The 25599-nt window shown below is 45.6% G+C and overlaps 2 protein-coding genes across 3 annotated transcripts in view; both read right to left on the bottom strand.

The window, feature by feature from the left end:
* The window catches only part of LOC137537209 (uncharacterized), a 240790-nt gene that overhangs the window by 18624 nt on the left and 196567 nt on the right, over positions 1–25599 (bottom strand). Inside the window, 5 exon segments of the mRNA XM_068259314.1 lie at positions 35–158; positions 244–378; positions 1441–1560; positions 10333–10479; positions 12159–12336. Coding sequence (XP_068115415.1) covers positions 35–158; positions 244–378; positions 1441–1560; positions 10333–10479; positions 12159–12336 — 704 coding nt within the window.
* Positions 16287–25599, bottom strand: part of LOC137535446 (uncharacterized) — a 63991-nt gene continuing 54678 nt past the window's right edge. For both annotated transcript variants that reach the window (XM_068257276.1, XM_068257275.1), the window contains exon 8: positions 16287–18063. In XM_068257276.1, the coding sequence (XP_068113377.1) occupies positions 16700–18063 (1364 nt within the window). In that variant the 3' untranslated portion in view covers positions 16287–16699. The remainder of the gene's footprint in view (positions 18064–25599) is intronic.

Below are 25599 nucleotides of genomic sequence, written 5' to 3'. Positions count from 1 at the left end.
TTCTCCTTTGTACAAAATGAAAATCTCCTCTTACCCGGTGTTGTGAGGGGCGTCTGATTCTCCATCATGGCGTCCTTGTAGAGGTCCTTGTGTCCTTCTATATACTGCCACTCCTCCATGGAGAAATAGACGGCGACATCCTGACACCTTATTGGAACCTGACACATACAATAATACAGTCACCACCCAGACACACCGCTTGCTGTTACTGGATAATGTCCCATAATTCCCAGCACCACTCACCTCTCCTGTCAGCAGCTCCATTACCTTCCTGGTGATTTCCAGAATCTTCTGCTTGTTGTGTCCCTCAGATATCAGGAAGTGACGTGGGGGCACCGTGATGGTCACATGATCACCAGACTTCACTGGAGGTAGACTCTGTATGGAAAGACCAACAATAATGTCACATGATCTCCCAGAATCCTCCTCATCTCTCTAGTCAGGTGTGTTTTATTATTAGCGATAAGAGTGATGTCATGTCACCTCCCAGAATCCTCTTCCTGATCTCCTGATAACATCAAATAAGGGTGCCAGAAAAAGAAGGGCGCGGAGTACAGCCAAAATTTGAAACTATTGTCTATAACAATTTTTTTTATCATTTCTTCATCTTTATCTGAGAAAACTTAATAATAAATATGTTAAAATAACGCTATTAAATGGGAGCAGGATGAGGCTGAAATTGCAACACATCGTCTATAATAACGAAAACTAAAAAAGGTTTATAGTCCTAAGAAGGATAGTAAAACACTGGTAAATATTATCAATATTTTACTACAAATAAACCTAACCCTACTCTCACACAGGGCCCTCCCTCTACCGATGCCTAACCCTAAGACCTCCCCCCCCCAGTGGTGCCTAAACCTAAGACCTCCCCGGTGGTGCTTAACCCTAAGACCCCACCCCCAGTGGTGCCTAAACCTAAGAGCCCCCTGGTGGTGCCTAACCCTAAGACCATCCCACTGTGGTGCCTAACCACAAGAACCCCCCCCCCCCAGTGCTGCCTAACCCTAAGACTCCCCTGGTGGTGCCTATCCCTAACCACCACCCTGGTGGTACCTATCCCTAACCACCCCCCTGGTGGTGCCTATCCCTAACCACCATCCCTGGTGGTGCCTAAGCCTAAGACCACCTCTTCACACTGCAAATAATGTAAATACAAAAAGCAATAGAATTTTAAGACACAAAAAAAAAAATGTAAATTATTAAAATGAAAAATTTTGGTTGGACAGGCCCGATGCCCTCTATTCATCCGGTGCCTACATTTCTGCTTTCGGCTCCCAATAGCCAATATTTTGCATTAGTGCCTTTGGGGCGCCCAAACAGTCCATTAGTCGAAGGAACCTAAATTTCTTAATTCCCCTCCTCACCTCTCCCATCAGGTATGCATTTTATTAATAGAGATAAGAGTGATGTCATGTGACCACCCAGAATCCTCCTCACCTCTCCAGTCAGCAGACAGATGATCTCCAGGGTGAGGTTGAATATCCTCTCGGTCATGTGACTCTGGTCCTCCTCCATCCTCAGTGATGTGGTCATGTGATCCATACAGGATGCTGCTGCCTTTTGATATATAAAAAGGAAAGGATAATCTAGGTTATACTGTCAGTGGTGAAACTACCAATACAGGATGCCCCCTCATCCCAGCACTCCCCATTGCTGTCACTTGTGGGTGGTGGGGCCATGCAGAGTATTGCAGGAAAGCATAATAAGCTGGTTTATGGCTACCTGTGCACTATACTCACAGCATGCTGCAGTCCTGGCCTCCCTCTGCCTCCTCTCCAGCTGGCCTTCTCTCCTCACATCCCCCTCCCACTGGGTGGGGGCATTACATACTGGAGGATAATGGCAATGCTGGGGGACACAGGGGAGGACATGGCTATACTGGTAAAGAAATGGCATTACTGGGGTGGGGACATTATATACTGGAGGATAATGGCAATGCTGGGGGACACAGGGGGGGACATGGCTATACTGGGGGAGAAATGGCATTACTGGGGTGGGGGACATTATATACTAGAGGATAATGGCAATGCTGGGGGACACAGGGGGGACATGGCTATACTGGGAAAGAAATGGCATTACTGGGGTGGAGGGGTATTATATACTGGGAGATAATGGCAATGCTGGGGGACACAGGGGAGGACATGGCTATACTGGGGGAGAAATGGCATTACTGGGGTGGGGGACATTATATACTAGAGGATAATGGCAATTGCTGGGGGACACAGGGGGGACATGGCTATACTGGGGAAGCAATGGCATTACTGGGGTGGGGACATTACATACTGGAGGATAATGGTAATGCTGGGGGACACAGGGAGGACATGGCTATACTGGGGAAGAAATGGCATTACTGGGGGGGGACATTACATACTGGAGGACAATAGCAATGCTGGGGGACACAGGAGGACATGGCTATAGTGGGGGAGAAATGGCATTGCTGGGGTGGGGGACATTACATACTGGAGGATAATGGCAATGCAGGGGACACTGGGGGACATGACTATACTGGGAAAGGAATGGCATTACTGGGGTGGGGGACATTACATACTGGAGGATAATGGCAATGCTGGGGGACACAGGGGGGGGGGGGTGGCTATACTGGGGGAGAAATGGCATTACTGGGGTGGGGGACATTACATACTGGAGGATAATGGCAATGCTGGGGGACACAGGGGGACATGGCTATACTGGGGAAGAAATGCCATTACTGGGGTGGGGGGACATTACATACTGGAGGATAATGGCAATGCTGGGGACACAGGGAGGACATGGCTATTGGCTATACTGGGGGAGAAATGGCATTACTGGGGTGGGGGACATTGCATACTGGAGGATAAAGGCAATGCTGGGGGACACAGGGGGACATGTCTATACTGGGGGAGAAATGGCACTACTGGGGTGGGGGACATTACATACTGGAGGATAATGGCAATGCTGGGGGACACAGGGGGGATATGGCTATACTGGGAAAGAAATGGCATTACTGGGGTGGGGGACATTGCATACTGGAGGATAAAGGCAATGCTGGGGGACACAGGGGGACATGTCTATACTGGGGGAGAAATGGCACTACTGGGGTGGGGGACATTACATACTGGAGGATAATGGCAATGCTGGGGGGCACAGGGGGGGCATGGCTATACTGGGGGAGAAATGGCATTACTGGGGTGGGGGACATTTCATACTGGAGGATAATGGCAATGCTGGGGGACATGGCTATACTGGAGAAGAAATGGCATTACTGGGGTGAGGACATTACATACTGGAGGATAATGACAATGCTGGGGGACATGGCTATACTGGAGAAGAAATGGCATTACTGGGGTGAGGACATTACATACTGGAGGATAATGACAATGCTGGGGGACACAGGGGGGACATGGCTATACTGGGGGATAAATGACATTACTGGGGTGGGGACATTACATACTGGAGGATAATGGCAATGCTGGGGGACACAGGGGGAACATGGCTATACTGGGAAAGAAATGGCATTACTGGGGTGGGTGACATTACATACTGGAGGATAATGACAATGCTGGGGGACACAGGGGGAACATGGCTATACTGGGAAAGAAATGACATTACTGTGGTGGGGGACATTATATACAGGAGGATAATGGCAATGCTGGGGGACACAGGGGGGGACATGGCTATACTGGGGGAGAAATGGCATTACTGGGGTGGGGGGCATTGCATACTGGAGGATAATGGCAATGCTGGGGGACACAGGGAGGACATGGCTATACTGGGGAAGAAATTGCATTACTGGGGTGGGGGACATTACATACTGGAGGATAATGACAATGCTGGGGGACACAGGGAGGACATGGCTATACTGGGGAAGAAATGGCATTACTGGGGTGGGGGAAATTACATACTGGAGGATAATGACAATGCTGGGGGACACAGGGGGGTCATGGCTATACTGGGGAAGAAATGGCAATACTGGGATGGGGGACATTACATACTGGAGGATAATGGCAATGCTGGGGGACACAGGGGGGACATGGCTATACTGGGGGAGAAATGGCATTACTGGGGTGGGGGACATTACATACTGGAGGATAATGGCAATGCTGGGGGACATGGCTATACTGGGGGAGAAATGGCATTACTGGGGTGGGGACATTACATACTGGAGGATAATGGCAATGCTGGGGGACACAGGGGCACATGGCTGTACTGGGAGAGAAATGGTATTACTGGGGTGGGGGACATTACATACTGGAGGATAATAGCAAAGCTGGGGGACACAGGGAGGACATGGCTATAAGATTTTTCCCCCACTTGTTCCCACCGTTCTCCGTAACACACTTAGGACATTTGGTGATTCTAGCATGTATGGGGGCTTTGCTATTAGAGGACACCGGAGCTGAATGAAGTAGGTGAAATGAGGGGAGCAGGCATGTACAGGGGGCTGTCCTGATAACCACCCCTCCCCCGGTCTCCACTGCCCCCCTCCTTTCATATGTAAATACCTCCTGGCAGCCTCTTCTGGGTCACCAGAGTCAGGCTATAGTGTACAGGCGCTGGGCCCAGCTGTGCGCCCTACAGTGTGCGGACAGGAGTGTTCTGCGGATGATGTACCTGTGACATAATGCGTAGAGGGCTTCTGGCTGAGCTCTGTAGGACGCATGCAGCCGGGCCAGCGCCTGCACACTAATGCCTGACTCTGGTGACCCAGAAGAGGCTGCTGGGGGGTATTTAGATAGGAAAGGAGGGGGACAGTGGACAATGGGGGGAGAAGTGGCCCTCAGGACAGCTCCCCATACATGCCTGCTTCCCTCATTTCTCCTACTTAATTCGGCTCTGGAAGCCTTTAACCGCTATGGTTGGTGGTATTCTTCAATGTTATTTTGCCTGAAATCTGCTGTTGAATACACAGAAATGTGTAAAGGTGAAATGTAATGTGGATTTGCTTCAGTTCTGCAAAAAAGTTTAGTAAGCGAAAATGGGCCAATGTCCCTATGATCATAACATAAACAGTGCGGCTATTCAGGGGCGTAACTAGGAATCACTGGGCCGCCCTGCAGAGAATCTGATGCCTCCCCATCCCCCCCCCCCCCCCCGGGGCCTGCTCAGGGCCATTTTGGGAGGGCTGGAGTGGACGCAGCATGAGGGGAAGCCATGGCCACACATTGGCAGGGAGAGGGGACGGTTCCCCCCCCCCCTTTCCTCACCTCGGGGCTCTCCCCTCTGTGCTCCCCTCCAGCTTAAATTAGTGTCTGTGCAGCGGGCAGATTATATACCTTCCTTGCGTTCCATCGGGAATGTTCCTCTTTCTAGCATCTGACGCTACTTCCACTATAAACAGGAAGTTGCGTCAGACACTAGAGCGAGGAGTATCCGCGGTGGAACGCAAGGAAGGTATGTATCTGCCTGCCGCTGCCCAGACACTAATGTAAGCTGGAAAGGAGCGCAGAGGGGAGAGCCCCGAGGTGAGGGGGGGGGGGGGCAGTTCCCCCTCCCCCCGAGTGTGGCCATGGCTTTACCCTCATGCTGCGTCTCCTCCAGCCTCCCCAAAACGGCCCTAGACGGGCCCCAGAGGGGGCTTGGCCCACCACGCGGGAGCAGGGGCTGCAGGCCCTATTATTACGCTCATGCGGCTGCTCTTCCCTATTCATAGGCTTAGAAGGCATCTGTGAGAGCAATAGGGAGAAGGGAGATCACAGTACATGTGCTGGTACTCTGCATATTATCAGCTGTATGGGGTGTAACAGGAGCTGTATAGAGATAGTGCTGGTATTCTGCACATTATTAGCTATATGGGGTGAAACAGGAGCTGTATAGAGATAGTGCTGGTACTCTGCACATTATCAGCTGTATGGGGTGTAACAGGAGCTGTATAGAGATAGTGCTGGTACTCTGCACATTATCAGCTGTATGGGGTGTAACAGGAGCTGTATAGAGATAGTGCTGGTACTCTGCACATTATCAGCTGTATGGGGTGTAACAGGAGCTGTATAGAGATAGTGCTGGTACTCTGCAAATTATCAGCTGTATGGGGTGTAACAGGAGCTGTATAGAGATAGTGCTGGTACTCTGCATATTATCAGCTGTATGGGGTGTAACAGGAGCTGTATAGAGATAGTGCTGGTATTCTGCACATTATTAGCTATATGGGGTGTAACAGGAGCTGTATAGAGATAGTGCTGGTACTCCGCACATTATCAGCTGTATGGGGTGTAACAGGAGCTGTATAGAGATAGTGCTCGTACTCTGCACATTATCAGCTGTATGGGGTGTAACAGGAGCTGTATAGAGATAGTGCTGGTATTCTGCACATTATCAGCTGTATGGGGTGTAACAGGAGCTGTATAGAGATAGTGCTGGTATTCTGCACATTATCAGCTGTATGGGGTGTAACAGGAGCTGTATAGAGATAGTGCTGGTACTCTGCACATTATCAGCTGTATGGGGTGTAACAGGAGCTGTATAGAGATAGTGCTGGTATTCTGCACATTATCAGCTGTATGGGGTGTAACAGGAGCTGTATAGAGATAGTGCTGGTACTCTGCACATTATCAGCTGTATGGGGTGTAACAGGAGCTGTATAGAGATAGTGCTGGTATTCTGCACATTATCAGCTGTATGGGGTGTAACAGGAGCTGTATAGAGATAGTGCTGGTATTCTGCACATTATCAGCTGTATGGGGTGTAACAGGAGCTGTATAGAGATAGTGTTGGTATTCTGCACATTATCAGCTGTATGGGGTGTAACAGGAGCTGTATAGAGATAGTGCTGGTACTCTGCACATTATCAGCTGTATGGGGTGTAACAGGAGCTGTAAAGAGATAGTGTTGGTATTCTGCACATTATCAGCTGTATGGGGTGTAACAGGAGCTGTATAGAGATAGTGCTGGTACTCTGCACATTATCAGCTGTATGGGGTGTAACAGGAGCTGTATAGAGATACTGCTGGTACTCTGCACATTATCAGCTGAATGGGGTGTAACAGGAGCTTTATAGAGATAGTGCTGGTACTCTGCACATTATCAGCTGTATGGGGTGTAACAGGAGCTGTATAGAGATAGTGCTGGTACTCTGCACATTATCAGCTGTATGGGGTGTAACAGGAGCTGTATAGAGATAGTGCTGGTACTCTGCACATTATCAGCTGTATGGGGTGTAACAGGAGCTGTATAGAGATAGTGCTGGTACTCTGCACATTATCGGCTGTATGGGGTGTAACAGGAGCTGTATAGAGATAGTGCTGGTACTCTGCACATTATCGGCTGTATGGGGTGTAACGGGAGCTGTATAGATATAGTGCTGGTACTCTGCACATTATCAGCTGTATGGGGTGTAACAGGAGCTGTATAGAGATAGTGCTGGTACTCTGCACATTATCAGCTGTATGGGGTGTAACAGGAGCTGTATAGAGATAGTGCTGGTACTCTGCACATTATCGGCTGTATGGGGTGTAACAGGAGCTGTATAGAGATAGTGCTGGTACTCTGCACATTATCGGCTGTATGGGGTGTAACGGGAGCTGTATAGATATAGTGCTGGTACTCTGCACATTATCGGCTGTATGGGGTGTAACAGGAGCTGTATAGAGATAGTGCTGGTACTCTGCACATTATCACCTGTATGGGGTGTAACAGGAGCTGTATAGAGATAGTGCTGGTACTCTGCACATTATCAGCTGTATGGGGTGTAACAGGAGCTGTATAGAGATAGTGCTGGTATTCTGCACATTATCAGCTGTATGGGGTGTAACAGGAGCTGTATAGAGATAGTGCTGGTATTCTGCACATTATCAGCTGTATGGGGTGTAACAGGAGCTGTATAGAGATAGTGTTGGTACTCTGCACATTATCAGCTGTATGGGGTGTAACAGGAGCTGTATAGAGATAGTGCTGGTACTCTGCACATTATCAGCTGAATGGGGTGTAACAGGAGCTTTATAGAGATAGTGCTGGTACTCTGCACATTATCAGCTGTATGGGGTGTAACAGGAGCTGTATAGAGATAGTGCTGGTATTCTGCACATTATCAGCTGTATGGGGTGTAACAGGAGCTGTATAGAGATAGTGTTGGTACTCTGCACATTATCAGCTGTATGGGGTGTAACAGGAGCTGTATAGAGATAGTGCTGGTACTCTGCACATTATCAGCTGTATGGGGTGTAACAGGAGCTGTATAGAGATAGTGCAGGTACTATGCACATTATCAGCTGTATGGGGTGTAACAGGAGCTGTATAGAGATAGTGCTGGTACTCTGCACATTATCAGCTGTATGGGGTGTAACAGGAGCTGTATAGAGATAGTGCTGGTACCCTGCGCATTATCAGCTGTATGGGGTGTAACAGGAGCTGTATAGAGATAGTGCTGGTATTCTGCACATTATCACCTGTATGGGGTGTAACAGGAGCTGTATAGAGATAGTGCTTGTATTCTGCACATTATCAGCTGTATGGGGTGTAACAGGAGCTGTATAGAGATAGTGCTGGTACTCTGCACATTATCAGCTGTATGGGGTGTAACAGGAGCTGTATAGAGATAGTGCTGGTATTCTGCACATTATCAGCTGTATGGGGTGTAACAGGAGCTGTATAGAGATAGTGCTGGTATTCTGCAGATTATCAGCTGTATGGGGTGTAACAGGAGCTGTATAGAGATAGTGCTGGTACTCTGCACATTATCAGCTGTATGGGGTGTAACAGGAGCTGTATAGAGATAGTGCTGGTATTCTGCACATTATCAGCTGTATGGGGTGTAACAGGAGCTGTATAGAGATAGTGCTGGTACTCTGCACATTATCAGCTGTATGGGGTGTAACAGGAGCTGTATAGAGATAGTGCTGGTATTCTGCACATTATCAGCTGTATGGAGTGTAACAGGAGCTGTATAGAGATAGTGCTGGTATTCTGCACATTATCAGCTGTATGGGGTGTAACAGGAGCTGTATAGAGATAGTGCTGGTACTCTACAGATTGTAGGCGGAGCTCTGGAGTTGGGCTGATCAAACCCAGAAAGCTTCACTGTTAAAAGGAGAGTTCCCCAACCCTGTCCTCAAGGCCCAACAGTACATGTTTTGCAGGAAACCACACAGAATCACAGGTGAGTTGCAGTAGAGCTGATTAACTAATTCTGTGGATTTATATAAAACGTGCAGTGTTGGTGAGCCCTGAGGACAGGGTTGCGGAACGCTGGCTTAAAGGACAAGTGAAGGGAGAGGTATATGGAGGCTGCCATATTTATTTTCTTTTAAACAGTTGCCTGACATCCTCCTGATCTTTGTCTGCACTTGTGTCTGAATATATACTGGACATATGACTACAGTAAGTATTAGAGTGTGAGCCCCTCTGAGGGACAGTCAGCGACATGACTATAAACACTGTAAAGCGCTGCAGAAAATATCAGTGCGGCATGAACACTAAATAATAATAATAAATCACACACAGGAAACAAGCATGCAGATAATCCAGTGAGACTTCAGTCAGAAACATCTTTTCTGCATGCTTGTTCAGGGGCTATAGATAAATGTATGAGAGGCAGAGGATCAGCAGGACTGCCAGGAAACTTGCATTCAGGGTTGTAACTAAAGAGGGCAAGTCCTGATATCCCAGGGGGCCCAGCCAACACAGTCACGGTGCAGTTTGCTTTGAGGTTGCAGGTGTAGTGAAAATTTTTGCTACCTATCATATTTTGCAACTTGCCATAGAGGACAGTGTATGACTGTGTAGGCGTGGCTCCTCTCTGTTAACACGCCTGTAATTTTTTGCAACCACAGATCCCATTGAGCTAGAAGGGGGATTGTTCCCTCCAGAGGGGGTTATTAGTTGAGCAAGAGGGGGGATTGTTTCCTCGGGGGGTGGGGGGTTATTAGTTGAGGAAGAGGGGGGATATTAGTTGAGCAAGAGGGGGGATTGATCCCTGGGGGGGGGTATTAGTTGAGCAAGAGGGGGGATTGTTCCCTCCAGGGGGGGTTATTAGTTGAGCAAGAGGGGGGATTGTTCCCTCCAGGGGGGGGGGGGGGGGGGTTATTAGTTGAGCAAGAGGGGAGGGTTCTGTGTGAGAATAGGGTTTGGTTGGGTTGCATTTTCTGATACAGATAGGTTAAAGTCAATGGCTAGGTTGCATTTTCTGATAGCTATACGTATAAATAAGTGCAACCGGTTGCAAAATCTGATAAAGTTGCAAAAAATTTCACCACACAGGTCCATGTAGGGCAAGGTCTAAGGTGCCAGAACATTTGTGCCTATATAGGCTGCTGTGGGGTAAATTTGGGCCTGCAGCCCCCATATTGCTGTCACTTCAGGTGTGTTATAATGCCCATCAGGAGTAGAAGGTGCTGTTGATAAATGAATCAGGCTTACCTGTAACAATGGAATCTCATGATTGGGCACCTCTGCATCTGCCATGGCTCTGTGTACAGACAGGACAGGACACACACTCTCAGGGACTTCTGGGTAATGGCAGCCAGTGGGTGGTGGCATCATGACATCATACATGCCTATGTGAGGCTAGGGTCGCCATTTTGGAGACTGGCAGGAGGTTTCCATACATAGTTTTGTCTGCCCTTACTATGTAAGAGTCATGTAGTGTGGGCAGTTAGCAGATCATGTAGGGGGACTTTATACTTTAGTACACAAGGAAATATTCAGAACACAATTATGTGGTGGACATAAGGCCACAAAATACGACAGTAGCTCAAAAGTAATTATAGATCATCTTCTGCTGCCATCTAGTGGTCTGTTGTCAGAATTGCACTTGATAGAATTATGACTGAAAAAAAAAATTGAGTTTCATAAAGTGATCAGGCTGTTATAGGTGGTGCTGTGACCTATGAGTTGCAAGGAAAGAGCAAAATGTAGAAAAGAGGGCATCAGGTAGATGATTGAGATCTTCTTGCTGAAGACTGATCAGAGTCCTATTATACTCCTTTCCCTTTGTTATTATTAAAGTTTTTTTTTTGGCAAGTTTAGTTTTGCATATGCCTGGTCACTTTATGATGCTGACCAAAATTACTAGCAGCCTACTACCCTGATATTTTCAGACATGACTGGCAATTCTTTTTATATGTCTAGGTACAACTAGGATCTGTCAGGAGTATGCTGCAAGATCCTTGAACTATTGGATCACAAACCTAACTGGTTGTCACTCGTAGACTAATACCACTCTCATGGTTCTCCAGTAGGCCACGAAGAATAACCCAATCCGCTACTTGAAAAATGTTCACCTTGATTGGGTTCTTCCCTTGCAACTCTTAGGCCATAACTATCTCTAACAAAGCCTGATCACTTTATGATGCTGTTAAGAGCTTTACTACACCTTACTCTGTTGCACGATTGGTTGCTATTGGTACCCTACTGTCATTCATTACTCTCTTTGTTTATAATAATCTCTTAGTCCTAGTTACTTGCTCTAAAAAAAATGACTGGCAAGCCGTTAATTGTTCTAAACTCCTGGTTTATTTTTTAGCTTTTGAAAAATATAACCTTGTATTTTGTATAATAACATTATTTTTTCCCTTGCACATTTTAGGTTATATCTTTTGTAAGGAAATCGCTCTCTCAATGTTTTACATGGTGTGACGCTGTCGATATGACATATCGAATGCGTCATGAAGCCACAAACGCAAGTTTCATTGCAAGCGACCAAAATGACATTTTGGATGGGTTAAAGTAAGTGGCTGCCGACTTTAGTGGTGAATAGCAAAGCTCACATACATGAAACACCAGATTTGCAGGGTATGTTAAGGAGGAATGTCAGAGCAAGAGAGAAAAAAGACTTTATAGTTTTTGAGAAAATTGATGTTAGAGTTAGAGGAAAAGGGGGTGTGGCCAAGAAGTAAGCAGACCTGTCTCCCCATCCTCTGCTGTGCAATCCACTGCCAATCATCTGGTACTGCTTCCTATTTCTCTTCATGTGTAGTGATTAGTGTTCCTGGACACCTCCCGATGACCTGGAGCATCTCAAGGAGGCCGGGGACTCTGCTGTATCCCTGCGTGGCTCTGAGGTGCACCTGGCGGCCATCTTAAAAGAAATGGAGCAAGGGAGTGCAGACGATGGTGGCCCTATGTGAGGGCGACCCGGCCACTCCTCCTCCCGGTCCTTAGGAGGTTACATGCCAAGCTGTCCGCCAAGACTAATGAGGTCCATGTCCGGACCTTATGTTACCCATCGCCCGGCGCCCACTTACCACTCTGCTTGTTGTTATCCTAGGCCGCTTTGGTGGCCCCCACTGTCCTGGTGGGACTTGCTGGCCTTCATGTTGTCCATATATGCTTTGCTGAGGTTCTGCTGGAGGCCTTTCCTCCTGGGGCACAGACTGCCCCTGATACTCCTTGTTTGGAAATGTTCCTGACTCCCTGGTTGTGCTGATAGCAGAACCAGCGAGCACTGATCACTACGTTCTTATATTTCCATGTTACATTTGTATTTTCTGAGCCAGCAAGTGCTGCCGAGGATTAGAACTCTCTGTCATGACACCGGTTGTATGGGGATCCAGGATGACTGTATTCTCAGTTTTGGGGGAATACAGGGTGGGGTGTTATGGATGTTACTGGGATTGTAGAATTGTGCTGATTATGGAGTGGGGACCACTTGGCTGGATAATTCACACTCTGATAACAAAACTCTAGACATCATCACTTGGAATGTGAGAGTTCTTAACAATAAAGTGAGACATCTTTACCTAAAGCACTATAAGCTGCTGGTGGTAAGCTCTGATCCCTGCCAGCATGTTTATTTATGTTTATTTAATTGTATATTTTTTTGAATAAATATTGCTATTTTTAAAATTATTTAATTGTAACCCCACCCTCCCACTCCCCGCTAGCCAATGACAGCGATCGGGTGTCATAGGGTTCAGCCTATGACAGCGGATCGCTCCTGTGTGTCTCAGGGGGACAGCTGTGTCACACGGCTGTCCCCTGTATAGCGCTGCCATAGATCGCAGTGCTGCACCATATCAATAGACAGCATTTCACCGTCTAACAGTCTCCTAGCAGAGATCGTCGCTGGGATTGGATTGCTTCTCCTGTCCCCAGGTTCAGAGATTTTCTCTCAGGAACTAATCTGAGACTTATTGACTCGTTGCATCAGCAGGTCTCTTCACAAATATTCCCTTTATGGGCATATCTCCAACTGAGGAGTTTCTTACAGGATCCCTTTCAGAGAGCCGTGCTCGTCACAGAGCTAACTTCTCTGGAAGGATTTCTCACTTCTAAAGGTCCACACAGACACACAGTCTCATGGCTCTATGAGTGGTTGGTCACTGAAAGGCCCTTATCTACTTTGCTGTATCAATGGAAATGGGGAACTGCCTTGGGGAAGTGTTTTTCTGAGGAGCAGCGGCAGGCTGTCTGGGCAAACAATCATAAGCATACGCTGAATGTTACTGCTCAGGAGCAGCGGTTCAAGCTCCTCACCCAGTGCTACAGGACTCTAGCTTTGATGAGCAAATCTGTTACTGGCACTACAGAAGCTTGCTGGAGATGTGGCTCTAGCAGGGCAGACTTACTACACATTTTCTGGCATTGTCCGAAGCTGCTTCATTTTTGGAAGCAAGTCCATGAATAGACAGAAACGTTCTCCTTCACAAAGGTCCCAACACTCTGGAATTCTTTCTTCTACATACTGGCCTCTTCTCAGTCAAGAGGTATAAGAAATATACTTTACCCAATTTGGTAAATGTGGCTAGAGCTACTATCCCCTTCCTATGGAAGAAAACAACTCCCCCTACGATTGTACAATGGCTAAACAGGGTAGATAGAACTGCACAAATGGAGGAAACTATGTTACTGTCTCAAGACAGAATGGATCACACACATTCCATAAAGTCCATAAAGGATCATAAACTCCTATCAGGCACACAAAGCGTTAAACTTTCCCAACGCAAAAGTTAAAGAGGAACTCCAGTGAAAATAATGTAATAAAAAATGTGCTTCATTTTTACAATAATTATGTATAAATGATTTTGTCCCATTGTAAAACCTTTTAAATCCCTAATTTACATCCTGACATTTATCACATGGTGACATTTTTACTGCTGGCAAGCGATGTAGCTGCTGCATGCTTTTTTGGCAGTTGGAAACAGCTGTAAACAGCTATTTCCCACAATGCAACAAAGTTCACAGACAGGAAACTGCCAGGACCATGGTCCTCACAGCTTCCCGTGGGAGGGGTTTCACCACAATATCAGCCATACAGAACCCCCGATGATCCGTTTGTGAAAAATAATATATTTCTCATGTAATAGGGGGTATCAGCTACTCATTGGGATAAAGTTCAATTCTTGGTCAGAGTTTCTCTTTAAGGTGGCCATATATCTAGTGATTTCGCTGTATGATCAACCATTTGATTGAACCATTTTATCTAAATGAAAGAAAACCTATCAGGACCCATGGGGCCCCACAGCACACATGCAGAGACGGGTCCTGATGACGTTTGACCAAATCGAGAGGAGGAGCAGCCTTATTTAAGCTAAAACCAGGCTGTCACCCTCCACCACACTCTGCAAGACTCACCCACCACTAGCAGTCATCTGTGACGATCCTGCCAGACACCATACACACACAGATTCCTGTACCAAAGGAGATCTGTCTGTCTATGGCAATTATGGCAATTTCATACACTGCTGTCAAGCTTCTCACACTCAGGCTGGCGTCACGTATTCAGGGTCAGCCGCGGTCTTAAGACCAAAACTACGGGAAGCCACCCACACACACTGCAATCTCACACAGTAGCAATGAACAATCCGAGCATACAATCTGGGACTGATCTGTAACACAATACTCTGCAGTCTCTCTCTAGGAGATGTCAGTTCTCTGCTTAGTACACAGAAGGCTACTTATTAAATAAAGATTTCATATTTTTAACCAAGTGGAATAAATGCGGGAAGAATATATACAAAAACAAAAGTAAAAATGACAAAGATACACAGCAGGACATTCATTTCTCAAAAAAGGGAATAAAATAGAAATAAAGGTTACCCTGTGTAAGGCTTAATTCCTGGAGTGGGAGGATGCAGTTCTGATGATTGATCACGGCATATCCCAGACTAGCGATATCTCCTGGGAAATACACCTACTCATCCTATGAGCATCTATTGTATAGCACACAATGTAGCTCTTGGCTATACAATATCTTGTGGAAATGCTTTATGTTATTGAATTACAGCCTAGTAACCTCAGGCACACAGCTCTCTGTCTCCACCACACCAGTCGCTCCATTCATGTGCTTATGCTGCTTTCTTATTCCACACATTGCTCAAGGTGTTTGCATGACACTAGCTTACCCACTTAAAGAGACACTGAAGCGAAAAAAAAATGATGATATAATGATTTGTATGTGTAGTACAGCTAAGAAATAAAACATTAGGAGCAAAGGCATAAGTCTAATATTGTTTTCAGTACAGGAAGAGTTAAGAGACTCCAGTTGTTATCTATACAAAAAAGCCATTGAGTTCTATGACTTTCAAAGTCGCAGAGAGCTCTGAGTTCTGAAGGTTGTTATCTGAGCTGTAAGTGAAAGATTTTCTTTCCTCTGCCAGAGGACAGGTCAATAGTTCACTGGCCTGCTCTGTAAAAACATTTAGAATGTTGAGTAGTGTGTAATCTATACATATTAGAGAATGATGCAATGTTAAGAAAAACACTATATAACTGAAAATAAAAATATGAGAATATTTTCTTAGCTACTTATATTCTAGTAATTACCTGTACTACACAACCAATTCATTATATCATAATCTCTTTTTTTGTTTCAGGGTCTCTTTAAGGACCGCAGGCTTACCCCCCCCCCCCCCCCCCCCCCCAGTGACCAGGCTGTTTTTTACAATTCAGTGCCCTGCAGCTTTAACAGCTCGCTGCAGAGCCACACAACTTATCACACAAATGAATCTTGCCCCCTTTTCTTGCCTCTTTTAAAATTAATTTAAATATTCTTTTTTTTTTTTTTTTATAAAAATGTCAGTTTTATTATTTTTTTTTTTTATTTATTCCCTCCCTCCATCCCCCTCCAGAGCCAATCAGTGTGATCGGCTCCCATGAGCATTAGCCTATGAGAGCGATCACTTCTTGAGCGTCTCTTGGGGACAGTTCAGTGACAGAGCTGTCCCCCGTATAGAGAGATCGCAGCGCTGTACAAACAGATACCAGCTCTGCTTTTCTATTTTACAGCCTGTCAGCTGCTCCACACATTGTATCATAGTCACACTAACCAATCTTAAATGTTTGCTGCGCTCACAGTGGATTTCCCTCCAGAAGTCTGTAGTGGATGAGACCTGTATGGCAGCTGTGACATAGTATGATGGGATTGGCAGGCGTTTGCAACAAGAACCTTTTATTATCAAGAGTGGTTGTTCAGCCAGATAAAAGTGTTTTAGCTTTTATTTGCTCTTCAGGAGAGCCGTGGCTGCATGTGACAGCAGATCCTGCCTCATACGCATAGACAGAGCAACTGGTTTATTAACCTTTGCACTGGAATAAATATAAAGTGTACACAGGCAAGTTGTAACTAGGCTTAGTACTATAAGTAGCCATGTTTATCTCATCATGTCAAATCAGTTCAGGGACTTCAATGCTTTACAAACCAATACACTGAGCAGCATGAAAGGGATTCTGGGTAAATATGTTGCCATGTGCATCTAGCAAGGAATAAAACACACAACGCAAAAGTCTGAGAAGCTGTGATTTACACCCAAAACATTCCCCTTTTGCAGCACACAAATATGGTGTCTCACCAGTGTGAGAGCTCATGTATAATGAGCTCTGATCTCTGTACGAAACATTCCCCACACTCAGCACATGGATAGGTCTTCTCTACAGTGTGAGATCTCTCATGTCTGACTAGCTCAGATTTCTGTACAAAACATTCCCCACACTCAGCACATGGATAGGTCTTCTCTACAGTGTGAGATCTCTCATGTACGACTAGCTCTGATTTCTGTACAAAACATTTCCCACACTCAGCACATGAATAGGGTTTCTCTCCAGTGTGACATCTCTTATGCATGGTAATCTGTGATTTCCATCTAAAACATTTCCCACACTCAGTACATACATAAAGCTTCTCACGATTGTGAGATCTCTCATGTATGACAAGCTCTGATTTCTGTACAAAACATTTCCCACACTCAACACATAAATAGGGCTTCTCTCCAGTGTGAGATCTCTTATGTATGATAAGTTGTGATGTCTGTGCAAAACATTTCCCACACTCAGCACATGAATAGGGCTTCTCTCCAGTATGGCATCTCTCATGTATGACAAGCTGTGATTTAAATACAAAACATTTCCCACAGTCAGAACATGAATATAGTTTTTTTCCAGCGTGGGCTCTCTCATGTATGACAAACTGTGATTTAAATACAAAACATTCCCCACACTCAGCACATGAATAGGGCATCTCCCCAGTGTGATAGCACTCATGTGTGACAAGCTGTGGCTTATACGAAAAACATTTCCCACACTCTGCACAAGAATAGGGCTTCTCACCAGTGTGGGATCTCTCGTGTGTGACAAGGTTTCCTTTAATTGAAAAGCATTTCCCACACTCAGCACATGAATAGGGCTTCTCTCCAGTGTGAGATCTCTCATGTATGACAAGATTTGATTTTCCCAAAAAATATTTCCCACACTCAGCACATGAATAGGGCTTCTCACCAGTGTGAGATCTCTCATGCATGACAAGCTGTGATTTCCATGCATAACATTTCCCACACTCAGCACATGAATATGGCTTCTCACCAGTGTGAGATCTCTCATGACTGACCAGCTCCGATGTCTGAAAAAAACATTTCCCACACTCGGCACATGAATAGGGCTTCTCACCAGTGTGAGATCTCTCATGACTGACAAGATTTGATTTCCATGCATAACATTTCCCACGCGTGGAACAGGAATAAGACCCTCCAGCAGAGGGAGAGTTGTGCTGGGTATGAGGCCCCTCGGGGTTAGACAGATGAGGGGAGTCTGGGGGAATATTTGGGGTAACCAGGATATCTGCAGGAGATTCTTGTCCAGTGACATCATCATCCATTATACAGTCTGTGGATACAGAGAGACGAGTCTCTGAGAGGTTCCTGATGCCGGGACTCCACCCTGCAAATAGAGAAACATCATCACTTCCTGTTAGAGAATTCTGAGGGGAGGAGCAATTATCATGAAGGATGGTCAGTGAGCTGCTGATAATTCCAAGTTGGTGCAAAGTTTTTGCAGATTAGAAATGGACCAAATGCAGCAGCTAAATGACTTTGCATATAATTAGCATACACCATTTGCACCATCTCAGAGTTATTTGCATGTCACTGACCATCATTACTTATCAGCCTGACAGAGAACTGCAGAAGGTTGTGCTCATTACAGGCAGCCAATCACATAACTTTGCCTTGCATGAATACTAAATGTACCTATTAATTAAGCCAAACAAATGCATTTCCTGACAGATCTGATTATCTGAATACAATTTGCATACAATCAGATTTATTTGCACCTCACTGACCCTCGCTAATAGTAGTGCTCGTACTCAGTTGGTAACTACGAGTTCCTTTAATTACTAATCGGTAATAGCACTTACTAATCGTAAATGGAAATTTGTAATCAGGAGAAATTATGAATGCCGACAACAGATGTACTCGAATTTTCAATCAAAATTTTGTTTAAAATTCGGTAATTAGGGGCGACTTGGAATAACTATGAGAATACACTTCAGACTAATCACAGTGTCCCTGGCATCTCCCAAGCAACCAATAGGAATGAGGTAAGCTTGGTCCCACCCCTTCTTATATAAGGCGGCGGCCATTTTAGGAATTCTCCTTGCTGAGCTACACTAGTTAGTGCTTTAGTGGCTGATAGTTCATAGAGAGTTAAAGAGAGTCTGAAGCGAGAATAAATCTCGCTTCAGACCTCATAAATAGCAGGGGCATGTGTGCCCCTGCTAAACCGCCGCTATCCCGTGGCTTAACGGGGGTCCCTGATTCCCCCAAATCCCCCTCGATACACCCGGGGAGCGCTTCCTGGTTGGGGCAGGGCTAACCGCCGCAGCCCTGCCCCACGCGCGTCTGTCAGCGCGTATCTCCGCCTCTCCCCCGCCCCTCTCAGTCTTCCTTCACTGAGAGGGGCGGGGGAGAGGCGGCGATGCGCCGCTGACAGACGCGACTGGAGGCAGGGCTGCAGCCGTTAGCCCTGCCTCCAGGAAGGGAAATTCTGCGACCTTTTTACGACACACTTTTGCGGGGGGTGGGTTGGGGGTGAAGGGACCCCCGTTTAGCCGCGGGATAGCGGCGTTTTAGCAGGGGCACACGTGCCCCTGCTATTTATGAGCTCTGAAGCGAGATTTATTCTCGCTTCAGAGTCTCTTTAAGTTAGCCATACATCTAGCAATGATGGGCAGATTCCACCGAGAGACAAATCTCTGATTAGAGAGAGATCTGTCAGCTGCCCATACACTGCAGACCAATTCCCGATCAATGTCATGCCCAGTGCACACTATACATTACCTGTCCACGGCCTCAGCTTGCTCCAGGCTTCCTCCACCGTCCATATACGCAAGCACCACATGGTTGCCTAGTAACGGTGCGTGTGACAACTGACATCATACATGTGACCATGTTACTAGGCAACCACGTGGCGCATGTATGGACAGCGGAGAGAGCTTAGAGGAAGCAGAGGCTGTGGACAGGAAATACATAGTGTGCACTGGGCACCGAGGGGACAGCATCGGGGGTTTCATTGCGTTTGTCGCTCGTCCCGATATCGCCCGCTGTTACCGCTGCACACCCCATCGAGCAAGTCAGCCCTACATCTTGCAGCATCTGACCGATTAATGCAACTGATTTCAGCCTGAAATTAGTCACATTGTTGGTCGGGCACTTGGCAGCACAGATTTTCATCTGATTCCGATTATAATAATCATATTGGGCGGTCGATCGGCTGCCAAGTCACCTGATGTATGGTGTATGATACCTTTAAATTAGGGATTGTGTGCTCAGTTAGCTTAGTTGCTAGGCCTAGGTGTGGGGGACAGATGAGGGATTATAGTCACACATTACTTGTTTTATTCTGTACAGTGTCAGACTCAGTGTGCTATATATATATATATATATATATATATATATATATATATATATATATAAAATCGGCTGTATGTATGTATGTGTGAGTGTGTGTGTATGTGCCGTGATCACTCAAAAACGGCTTGACCGATTTGAACGAAACTTGGTATACAGATCCCTCACTACCTGGGATATGTTCTGGGGGTCTCGCGGCCCCCCTGCACACCTGGGCGGAGCTACAAACAGCCAATCAGATTCCACCCATTCATGTCAATGGAAATAATGTAAAAGGCTGCCATTCTCACAGTAATCAAGCCAGAGTCCCCACACTTGGCACAGTTGGTCACTTGGTAACCGGGGTTACAAATCCAGGAAAAGTGGGCGGTGTATAAAACAGCCAATCAAATTTCAGCCATTCATTTTAAATGGGAAAATGCAGCCATTCTTAAGGTGCGTACACACATGCGACTATAGTCGTTTGAAACTATCGTTCCCCGATCGTTTCAAACGACGATCGTTTGAAAAAAAGCAGCCAACGACCTTGAAGTCGAACGACGGACGAGCCAGATCGTTCAAAACGAACGATCTAGCTTGGCGGATTTTTCCCAACGACGATCGTTAGCAAAAGTAGTACATTGTTGGAAACGGTCGTTCGTACCAGGCTTGACATGCGCATTTCACTATTTCTCCATGGAACTTTACATTTTTCTGAGCAGGCGCATTAGGTGCTTTTACGTGGTGTAACGTTCGTTCTAACGATGTGATCGTTACACACCTTTTACAACTAACTTTACTTAGGTCGTTCTTTCGTCAATTAAAAGATCGTTCGTCGTTGACAACGAACGATCGTTGTCGCATGTGTGTACGTAGCATTAGACTGTTAATCGCAGGGTTTTCAAACTTGCCACACTTGGTCACTGGGTGAATGAGATGGAGATTCAGGATAATGGGTGGAGCCTACAACTGCCAATCAAAATTCCCCTATTGATTTTCAAGGGGAATATTTAAACTTCTGCCATACTTTTAATGGCAGAGGCTTCAAACTTGCTACAGTCGGTCATTGGGTGACTGGGGCCCAAATTCACTAAAGGGGCGGGGCCACAAACTGCCAATCAGATTTCATTGCTGGATAAACTGCTTCCATTCACACATTTTTGATGCCAGGAATAGAGATGTCGCGAACTGTTCCAGGCGAACATCGGTGGTTCGCGTTCGTCTACCAAAGGCGAACTTTCCCGGAAGTTCGATTTGCCCCATAAAGCTCTATTGAGCAAAACTTTGACTCTCTATATCACAGCCAGCAGACACATTATTGCCATACACACTGCTCTCAATGCTGGAGGCCCTCCCCCCCTCCCTCCTCCAAGTAAGGTCCTTATACCATTTGACTCACTTGTCTGCCTACACTAATTAGTTAAGGGACAGCTGCTACACACTCTGCTAGGGAGATTTTAATTAGCCTGTTTGTGGGTTCCTCCCTCCACCCTTCTACCTATTCCTTCTACTAGAGGGAGGAGGGTCTCATCTGCCAGGGAATTCCAGTATTTCAAAAACCAGCTTATATACCATGATAGGGATTTGAAACCAGGCCTCAGTGTATGGTAGGTAACTAACATATCCATTGTACCACCAACACTACTAGCTGAAAGTAGCTGAAAGTAGCTGAAAGTAGCTGAAAGTAGCCTAGCATGTACCATTTATGCTTAATGCAAGAGAAAAATTAGACAAGACAAATGACATTTATATCACACTTTTCTCCTGGCAGACTCAAAGCACCAGAGCTGCAGCTACTAGGGCACACTCTATAGGCAGTAGCACAGATATGTAGCCAGACATGGCCTTGTATTTTGTGTTCAACAGTTGTCAAGAGAAAAATTAGACAAGATAGCAGTGTTAGGAAGACTTGCCTAAGTCTCTCCTACTGAATAGGTGCTGGCTTACTGAACAGACAGAGACGAGATTCGAACTCTGGTCTCCTGTGTCAGAGGCAGAGCCCTTCACCATTACACCATGCAGCCACTGCTTACAGACATGTAGCCAGACATGGCCTTGTATTTTGTGTTCAACAGTTGTCCAAAGAGAACCCCAGATAGCCAGGTAGATTCATCTCTCTCTCTCTCACCAACACTACATGCTGAAGCCAGCCTAGCATGTACCATTTATGTTCAATCCATTTATGCTCAAAAATACAATTCCGCGTAAAGCGGTGACCATCCCTGAGAGAGAGAGAGAGAGAGAGAGAGAGAGAGATGAATCTACCTGGCTATCTTGGGTTCTCTTTGGACAACTGTTGAACACAAGAGACAAGGCCATGCCTGGCTACATATCTGTAAGCAGTGGCTGGATGGTGTAATGGTTAAGGGCTCTGCCTCTGACACAGGAGACCAGAGTTCGAATCTCGGCTCTGTCTGTTCAGTAAGCCAGCACCTATTCAGCAGGAGACCTTAGGCATGTCTTCCTAACACTGCTATCTTGTCTAATTTTTCTCTTGACAACTGTTGAACACAAAATACAAGGCCATGTCTGGCTACATATCTGTAAGCAGTGGATGCATGGTGTAATAGTGAAGTGCTCTGCCTCTGACACAGGAGACCAGAGTTCGAATCTCGTCTATGTCTGTTCAGTAAGCCAGCACCTATTCAGTAGGAGACCTTAGGCAAGTCTTCCTAACACTGCTATCTTGTCTAATTTTTCTCTTGACAACTGTTGAACACAAAATACAAGGCCATGTCTGGCTACATATCTGTGCTACTGCCTATAGAGTGTGCCCTAGTAGCTGCAGCTCTGGTGCTTTGAGTCTGCCAGGAGAAAAGTGTGATATAAATGTTATTTGTCTTGTCTAATTTTACTCTTGCATTAAGCATAAATGGTACATGCTAGGCTACTTTCAGCTACTTTCAGCTACTAGTGTTGGTGGTACAATGGATATGTTAGTTACCTACCATACACTGAGGCCTGGGTTCAAATCCCTATCATGGTATATAAGCTGGTTTTTGAAATACTGGAATTCCCTGGCAGATGAGACCCTCCTCCCTCCGGTAGGGGGTAGAAGGGTTGGAGGGTCTAAAATAGGGGTCTGTGTGGAACCTAGATGTTAGCCTGGGACATTTGATGTGTATTTCACTCAATCATGTCTGCCTCCAGGTATTAGAGCCTTTGAAACATGTTTTCCACCATTTTTCTAGGCGTCAGAATTTTTTCTTTTTTTCAAAGTTCGCCTCCCCATTGAAGTTTATTTTGCGGTTCGCAAACTTTTTCGCGACCCAAACATCTCTAGCCAGGACCCCAAAAGTTTACAAACTTGGTCATTGAGTGTATCAGGTTACAAAAAGTGGGCAGAGCCAAAACAAATTTCACTGGGAAAGTATAAACTGCAGCCATTCTTACACTGTTAAAGGCAGGGTTCTCAAACTTTGCACAGTTGTTCATTGGGTGACTGGGATTAATATTCAGAAACGTGGGTGGAGCCTAAAAAAGCCAATCAAAATTCATCTGTTGATTTTCAAGGGGAATATTAAAATTGCTGCCATTCTTGCACTGTTAATGGCACAAGCCTCTAGCCTGGTACAGTTGGTCACTGGGAGACTGAGGTTCGTTTTAAGAAAGGGGGAGGAGCCACAAACAGCCAATCAGATTTGTTTAATTTAAATGGGAATATACAAATTATTGATACCATGGACCCCAAAGCTCAAACTTGGTAATTGAGTGACTGTATGTCAAGGTAAGAAAAAGTGGGTGGCGCCAACAACTACATTTTTTACATGGTCAAATATAAACTGCAACCTTTCTTACATGGTTAATGGCAATGTTCCCAAACTTGACAAGGTTGGCCACTGGGTGACTGGAATTAATATTCAGAAATGTGGGTGGAGCCTACAACAGCGAATCAAAATTCACCTATTGTCAAGGAGAATATTTACATTGCTACCATTCTTACACTGTTTTTTTTTTTTTTTTTTTTAACAGTCGAAGTTTAGAGTTTTAAAACAACATTAATACAACACTGGTGAACAACCAGAATATAAAACATACCCAACAGCCCTAACCCTCCCCGATTCTTGCACTGTTAATGGCAGGGTTCTCAAACTTTGCACAGTTGGTTACTGGGTCACTGGGATTCATATTAAGACAAGAGGGTGGAGCCTAAACAGCCAATCAAAATTCAGATTTTCAAGGTGAATATTAAACTTACTACCATTCTAACACTCGTAATGGCAGAGGCCACAAACCTGATACAGTTAGTTATAGGGCAGTGATGGTTAACCTTGGCACTCCAGCTGTGGTGGAACTACAAGTCCCAAGAGGCATTGCAATACTCTGACAGCTCTAAGCATAACTCGGGGAGGCAGAGGCACGATGGGATTTGTAGTTTTGTCACAGCTGGAGTGCCAAGGTTAGCCATCACTGTTATAGGGCGACTGAAGTCCAAAATCACTAATGGGGGTGGAGCCACAAACAGCCAATCAGATTTGGTAGATTGATTTCATCCATTCTGGTATTGGCAGGGTTCTCAAACTTGACACAGTTGGTCACTGGGTGACTGGGATTAATATTCAGAAAAATGGGTGGAGCCTACAACTGCCAATCAAAATTCACCTATTGATTTTCAAGGTGAAACTGCTGCCATTCTTACACTGTTAATGGCAGAGGCCTCAAACTTGCTACAGTCGGTCATTGGGTGACTGGGGTATAAAATTCACTAAAGGGGCGGAGCCACAAACAGTCAATCAGATATATTTGCTGGATAAACTGCTTCCATTCACACAATTTTGATGCCAGGAACCCAAAAGCTCACAAACTTGGTCATTGAGTGACTGTGTGTCCAGGTTACAAAAAGTGGGTGGAGTCAAGTACACATTTCACTGGGAAAATGTAAACTGCAGCCCTTCTTCACTGGTAATGGCAGGGTTCTCAAACTTTGCACACTTTGTTACTGGGTGACTGGGATTAATGAGGAAAATGGGTGGAGCCTACAACAGCCAATCAAAATTCACATGTTGATTTTCAAGGAGAATATTAAAATTACTAACATTCTTGCACTGTTAATGGCACAAGCCTCAAACCTGGCACAGTTGGTCATTGGGTCACTGGGGTTCAAATTCAGAAAAGGGGGTGGAGCCACAGCCAGATTTGTTTCATTTCACTTGGAAAATACAAAATTATTGAAACTAAGGACCCCAAAGCTCACAAAGTTGGTTATTGAATGACTGTGTGCCCAGGTTACAAAACGTTGGTGGAGCCAAAAACAGATTTCACTGGGAAAATAGAAAGTGCAGCCATTCTTACACTGTTAATGGCAAGGTTCTCAAACTTTGCCCAAATGGTCACTGTGTGACTGAGATTAATATTTAGGGAAGTGGGTGGAGCTGATAATAGCCAATCAAAATTTACCTGTTGATTTTCGAGGGCAATATTTAAATTGCTGCCATTTTTACACTGTTAATAGCATATGCCTCAAACCTGCTACAGTTGGTCATTGGGTGCTTGGGGTTCAAATGCTGGAGAGGGGCACAGCCAAACAGACAATCTGATTTGTTTAACTTGAACTGAGCCTGTGGTCTTCCATTTCCTCAATATGTTCCTA

Source organism: Hyperolius riggenbachi, chromosome 10 (assembly GCF_040937935.1).
Source record: "Hyperolius riggenbachi isolate aHypRig1 chromosome 10, aHypRig1.pri, whole genome shotgun sequence".
Classification (NCBI taxonomy): Eukaryota; Metazoa; Chordata; class Amphibia; order Anura; family Hyperoliidae; genus Hyperolius; species Hyperolius riggenbachi.
This window is presented reverse-complemented; position numbering and strand designations above follow the sequence as displayed.